Source organism: Lactuca saligna, chromosome 9 (assembly GCF_052625555.1).
Source record: "Lactuca saligna cultivar CGN05327 chromosome 9, ASM5262555v1, whole genome shotgun sequence".
Taxonomy (NCBI): Eukaryota; Viridiplantae; Streptophyta; class Magnoliopsida; order Asterales; family Asteraceae; genus Lactuca; species Lactuca saligna.
The window spans coordinates 189475087-189482258 of record NC_136425.1 but is presented as its reverse complement, the minus strand read 5'-3'; the positions used below and the strand labels follow the sequence as shown (position 1 = coordinate 189482258).

Below are 7172 nucleotides of genomic sequence, written 5' to 3'. Positions count from 1 at the left end.
GTCAGGCATATCTGGGTGCCCGACCTACCCCTTCGGTCCTCTCGACCAGATACTGCCTAGTATATCTGGGTGTTGGCTCCCCTTCGGTCCTCTCGACCGGATACTGGGGACTATTTCACCCCCTACTACTACCACATAACACATATATCACATAGTCTATCTAACATGGCTGGGCATGACCGCCCCTTCGGCCCTATCGACCGGTGTTCTGGGGGACTATCTCCCCCTACTGTCACTAACACATAAACATAACACAGGTAGTAGCAACCCTAGATGAATATCACAAAGACAATCATCTAATCACACATCTCGTACCGGTGGGCCGGCATTGTGGCCTTAGACCCACAGCTACTGGAAGGTAACTCACCTCGTAGTAGCTGCTGATCTGTGTGGGAATAGTCTGTTTGCTGCTGCTGCTACTCCGGAAATCCTCCGGCTGTAATTCCCACCAAAGACTTAGTCAAATATTGCTAACTGTCCTTTGGGTAAAATGACCATTTACCCCTGATCATGCCCTAAGTCAAAGTTAGAGTCAACTTTCAGTTGACCCGACTCGCCGAGTCCCTGTCCAAACGACTGACCTGGATTCTGTTTCTACTCGTCGAGTTAGGCGTTGACTCGACGAGTTCTCCTTCCAAACTGATGTTCAAGTCCTTCATCCTACTCACCGAGTTGTATGAACAACTCGCCGAGTTCATCTTCATCCGATGAACAATTTATACTGTGACTCGCCGAGTTGTATGAACAACTCGCCGAGTCTGTTCTTGATTCTAAGAAGATTGCCTTGAACTCTCTGAGTCTGTGCATCGACTCGCCGAGTTCCCTTATGGGTGAGTTTTGGCTTCCAACTCACCGAGTCCACCCTGGACTCACTACACAACTCGGCACACGAAAAAGGGGACAACTCGGAGACTCGCGACTAGACTCGCCGAGTCAGATGAGCGACTCGCTGAGTCTGCTTCATACAAGAGCCATAAACGCGATTTTGCTCGAATCCAGTCCATGCCATTCATAGATCTGGGTTCCTAAAGCATGAATAACACGTAATGTTTCCAACTTTACGTGTAAATATCCATCCATGAGGGTTTTAGGGTTCAAAATGCACAAAAAGAGTAGATCTAAGGTCTTCATGCAACATGGGTCCATAAATGCAGTAGATCTGAGCTCCTGGAGCTCAACCATGCCTAGATCTAGAGGTTACGCAGCTTATTATGAACCCCCAAACATACACAAGCTTGGAAATGGTTCAAGAAAGACTTTAAAGGAGCTATAAGGGACTATAAGCATGAAAACAAGGGGAAAATCGAGTCATACCTTAGGGAAAACACTGAGATAGCTCAAAGATGCTTGACCTCCTCTTCTTCTTCTTGATCTACTCTTTTTCCCACTCCAAAATTTCAAGAGAGCACACCAAATGCTTCAAACTCACAAAGAAACAACTCTTAAACAAGGTATAGAGCTCTGAGGGTGAATGGGGGCGAGTTTGGGGCAGAATGAGAGTTTAAATAGGGTGCAAACCCCTGAAACTTAGGGTTTCATCCAACAGCGGTGACTCGTCGAGTCCAGGATACGGACTCGCCGAGTCGCCAACTTAAAACGTGTCCCGGGTCCCTGCTCTACTCGGCGAGTCGGACCTATGACTAGCCGAGTCCAAGGCTAAAAATGGAAAATACTCAAATAAGATTTACATACCAGGAACCAAGTGCTACACTCGTCGAGTTGTTCTTCCAACTCGCCGAGTCCATGCACATGCTTATACAACTCGTCGAGTACACCCATGTGACTCGCCGATTCTCTCCAATTCTCAATCCATACAATGACTTTTCGAGCCATGCAGGGGCTCCAATCCATAGATCTACTCTTCTACAGTCTAACCCTCACATAAAGATGTAAACTTTATGTGAAACCAAGGAGATATAGGCCCAAAACACACTAGGGCTAGGGTTAAGGACTAGGGGGCTTCACCAACAACTCATAGACAGGAGCTTTATGACATTCTAGGCCATCACAAGTCTAGATCTGGAGTAGCAACCTCATATCTAAACTCCAAACCCGAAATAAATCTCAAACAAGCTAAGGAACTCCAAATCAACCACCAAGGATGAACCAAAAAGGAAATAGCTTAAGATAATGGCTCCTTACCTATGAGATGTGCCCAAACTGATGTAGATCCCAAATTTACACAAGCCCCTTGATGCTAGCCTCTAATTTCTCAAGCTCCTTCCACCAAATTCCTCTTCCAAGCTCCAATCTCCTCAACAATGGAGTCTCACACGAAAATTAGGGTTTCTGGATCTCAAAAGGGTAGCAAAGAAGTTGAGGGTGGGTTATAATGTGCTTTATATAGGGCACAACCCCCAGGATTATGGGTTTCTCTCTTCAGCACCAACTCATCGAGTCCAAGCCGCCGACTCGGCGAGTTGGCCACTTAACCGAAATCCCGCTCCGACTCGGCGAGTAAGCATGCCTACTCATCGAGTCCCTTTCCTTAATTTACACTTTAAGTCCTTCAATAACACCTCTGGAATTTGGGGTGTTACAGTTGCCAACTTTATGGAATCCTAACACTCTAACTCTTAAGATCTTGGATAAATATGCATTAAACCTTATATCTAGCAATAAGGAAACATAAAGCTTGTATATTGATTGCTCACATTGGTCCAAAAGTGTGGCTAAAGGTCGCAAATGAAGCTTTCAAGATGCAACCATGATTCCATGGTGATTTCTCATTCTTCAAACCTCCAAAACTCCACCAAAAGCTCCAGAAACATGATGAGGGGCTAGGGTTAGGGTTTTACTGAGATTGGGGATGAAGGAGGTTGTTTTGGAACCCTAAAATGAAGTTTATGGGATTTAAATACGATGGAAACCCTAAAAGATCATGGGCTTGGGTTGCATCATACCTCACATCGTGAGCTCAGTTAAATTAGAATCCTCATCAAATCCATTTTCACTTCCCAACCCTTCAATGGTCACGTCGTGAGGCTTGGTTTTTCCAAAGAAATCATGCCTTTGACTCCTTAAAGCCCTAAATTGACCCAATCTGGAAAACCGGGTGTTACACTACCACAACTATCCAATAAGGGAAAAGATATCGATGGTGCATATGAGATCAAACGGCTTCACGAGGATGGAACTTTGTTTAAGTTTTTGAAGGATTTTCTTGTTATTAATCCTAATTTTTTTTGCAATAATTGTGGGGATGCAAAATTTCTGGCATGCCCAAATTGCAGTAGGAGCAGAAGGTTTTTGAGGAAGAAGAAGGGAGATTGATTAGGTGCCCTAATTACAACGAGGATGGATTGATCAGGTGTGCAATTAAAATGTTTGTAAACTGTTTTTTAGGTGAAATGACGAAAATACCCTCATATGCAAGGCACATGGGGGCATGTTAATGTTGCTTTAGCGAACATCCAACCCAAGGTCCATCTGCATTCAAGGTTTCATCCGTATGTACCATTTGAGGAAAAAAAAAGTTTCGTAAGAATTACTTCAAAGAAAAAATACAAACTTAAAGGAACATTCGTGTAATTTAGTAAAAGATGTACCAAAACACAAGGACCAAAATTGAAAACTCTGCTCAGTCCGTCGTCCGTGACTCCACGCTCCCTAAAATTGCGTGGATCCGCAGTACCCCACTACTCCCATTTCTCTCTCGCTTTTTTTCTCCCTACGTTTCAGAGCGAATATCGATTGGGCAAATTTTCGATAAATCCGATATATACTTCCCCTACGCAAAAGAGCGAAATTCAATCCCTCGATCTCCCCCCTTCAATTCAACAAAACCCTAATCTGATCTTTGTCTTTGACAAAAATCTAACCCTGTAAACTCCTCCGAAGGATTGTCAGGTATGATTTGTTTTTAACCAGTCTATTTCATCTTTTAGTTGGTGACTGTGTTTCGAATAATCATTTGATTTGATTTCTTTCAACGGATTATGACAAAATTGTAAAATTTACGTTTTTGAATCGTAGATTGCAGTTGGTTAGATTTCACTTGCTTTTCGATTTTCTATATTAAAACAAATTAGTTTTGTGTCCTTATGCTTCGGATTCGAAAGAATCTTATTTATTTATTCATTTGCATCTCTTGTTCCCCTGAATCCCTGATGATTTCGATGTGGCACCTTATCTTTGATCTCTACTGGTACCAGATTTGTTTTGAAGTTTAAGTGGTTTGGTCAATTTTGCAGATTTCATGTTTGATAATTTAACTTATGTTACTTGAGCTTGCTTCCGTTGCTCTAATTTGTTTGTAATTGCTTTTCTAGATGACGATCCACATAATGAATTTCAGCAATTACTTCTCAATAATTCAATTATCACAAGTGTTTCTCTTAGGCTAGCAAAATGTAGCTTGTTTTGATATATTGATCGAAATGTTATGCTGTAATTTGTTTGTGTGAATTGTGATTAATATTATTGGATCAATTCTTGGAACATGGAAAGTAAATTAATGCTTAATTACATAGTTTCCACCTCATTTGTAGTTTACTCCAGAGAACTTAATACCATATTTATGCAAAATACTTATACATGTATATGCATTCAGATCCTTCCTACAACTTACTATCTTTCAAAAGATACAATTTTGCGTGTTTTTAACTGTTCTTTTCAGACATTGTGATTTACCATTTTTGACTTTCTACTTTCTTGAAAACTTATTTCATCCCAAATCTCAAAATCATCAATCTTTTTCACTTTTCACATCAGGTTAACTTCTTCAAAAAATGGCAAAAAGTGCCAGAGGAAGACGTAGAACCGCTTCAAGCCACCACAGAACCACCCCATACCCACTCCTCACCTGCCGCCACGTCTCCGGCGACCTCACCGGAAAACCAAAAGACTGGGAAGACATAACCTGCTCAGTGTGCATGGAATACCCCCACAATGCTGTCCTCCTCCTCTGTTCCTCCCACAACAACGGTTGCCGCCCATACATGTGTGGCACCAGCTCCCGCTACTCCAACTGTCTCGACCAGTACAAAGCCCACCACCACCCTCCTCCGCCCCCAGCAACGGGTGGTGGTGGTGGTGGTGGTGGTGGTTTGCCACCACCACCGGTTGAGAAAATCAAAGAAGGGACGGAGCTCGCCTGCCCGCTGTGTCGCGGGCAGGTGAAAGGGTGGACAGTGGTGGAGTCTGCTCGTGAGTATCTTAATTTAAAGAAAAGAAGTTGTATGCATGATGAGTGTAGTTTTGTTGGGGTGTATAAGGAGTTAAAGAAACACGTGAGAGAGGTGCACCCATCGGCTAAGCCACGTGAAGTGGACCCTGACCAGGAGCAGAAATGGCGGCGGCTCGAGCAGGAACGTGAGCGCGAGGATGTGATTAGCACCGTCACCTCTTCAATGCCTGGTTCCGTGGTATTCGGTGATTACGTCATTGAACGGAATCCATACGGTTTGGATTCCGATGATGATGATGGTTTAGGGAATGTCGGAATCAATAATAATTTCATGAATATGCTTCTTTTGTTTCATGCATTTGGTCATGGTGGAGACACAAGAGTACTTGATAATGATGATGATGATGATGAAGATGATGATGATGATGGTGGTGGTGGTGATGGGATGTCGTTGGTGAGCCGCCTGAGGCAGCAAGGTAGGGTTATTTTGGGAAGATCAGGGAGGAGGAGGAGGAGGAGGAGATTGGGTGGTGAAAGATAGATGTATTATGATAAGAAAGTGAATGTAAAGAAGGGAATCATGAAGATAAAGGTTTTTAGGGTTTTAATTAGTTTTTTAGGAGTGATAAAAGGAGAAGTGGTTTCGATGCTTCCCTGTTGTCATCAATCGACAATATTTGTTGATGTGTATGACTGGAAGAAGCTTGAAAAAGAAAATTGGAGCTTCTTTTTTTTTTTTTATATGTAAACTTTTGTTTGACAAAAAATGTTTTAATTTGTGTTTGTAATTTACTGATTCCCTGGATTTGTTTATGTTCATGAAATTTATGAATCCAAAACATTCTTTAAATCTTGATGTAAATATGCAATTGATTGATTTAGATGTTTGTTGGATGGATGTTTAAAAAAAAAAAAAGGATATATATGTCTCTTCTGGCATGTTTAGTTCATGAATTATGATCGATTTCAATGGAATTGGAATTCGAGATTCTATTCCGTGGTTTGTTTGCTTGTTAAACGGATGGAATTCACCTATGTAGGAATCTATCATTCCTAAAAAGGATTCATTTAAATAGTTTGTTTTTTATTAAAAGACCAAAATACTCGACATCTTATAAAATTCTATTATGTATTGAGTAAATTACATGTTTAGTCCTGGATGTTTCTTCAACATAGCACCTGTGTCAGAAATTGACGTATGATGTAGAAATGGTCCATGTTTCAAACTAAATCAGAAGGTTTGGTTATGTGTCATGCACATGAGGGTAGTTTCGGCTTTTCACATTGCTATTTCCCTTTTGAAGATTAAAAACATGAAAGTCCTTCACCACCACCAATGTACAATCCAAACCAAAATCAAATGAAAATCCTAAGCAAAATAGAAATCTACAAATTAAGACAAGCAAAACCATAAACTGAAACTTGATGATACCAACCTAAAATTTGAACCTTGATTAGCATGATGAACCCAAACTATATATATAGTTGTCTATAAAAACAAATAAACATGATGGCTTATAAAAGAACTATATACAAAAGTGTCCAACTCTTCATTCTTTTTTATGCACCCTTCCATGAAAAAGTTATCTCCAATCCTTGAGGAGATGTCATTTGGAAGTTCTCTACCATCATTCTTCTAAATAGTTGCTAGGTTCTTTTGCAATGCTCTCATTGTCTCTTTCATGTGTTGTCTCGTCGAGTTCTTAAGTCTCATAATTGTCTTGATGGTACCGCTCTGTAACATCACCATTTTCACGGCCAGAAAAGACTGATTTTGTTTATGCTTTATAACAATCAGAGTACCTCTTTGAATAAAAATGTTGCGGAATTTGTCCCCAGTAAAACATGATAAATACGTTATCAAAGCATTTCCGAAGAAAAGTATTTTTAATTCGTTATAAAACATTTGGGATGTCATCGTCAATACAGAAACATAAGCATAAACAAAACTTACATTTGTTTACACTAGTGATCTACATCTCTTTAATCTTACAGTGTAATGTGACTTCATCTCAACACTTGTAATATAAATAAACTGAGTGGG

At 40.7% G+C, this 7172-nt stretch overlaps 1 protein-coding gene across 1 annotated transcript; it reads left to right on the top strand.

Annotated features, from left to right (window-relative positions):
- Positions 1–3689: 3689 nt before the first annotated feature.
- Positions 3690–5808, top strand: LOC145017644 (uncharacterized). The gene is made up of 2 exons (XM_078975633.1): positions 3690–3849; positions 4714–5808. Exon 2 carries the CDS (start codon positions 4731–4733, stop codon positions 5667–5669), a length of 939 nt encoding a protein of 312 aa, XP_078831759.1. The 5' UTR covers positions 3690–3849; positions 4714–4730; the 3' UTR covers positions 5670–5808.
- Positions 5809–7172: the final 1364 nt, after the last annotated feature.

What these genes read in the sequence shown, in the direction of transcription:
- LOC145017644 (XM_078975633.1), top strand. Translation starts at nt 4,731, where the DNA reads ATGGCAAAAAGTGCCAGAGGAAGACGTAGAACCGCTTCAAGCCACCAC.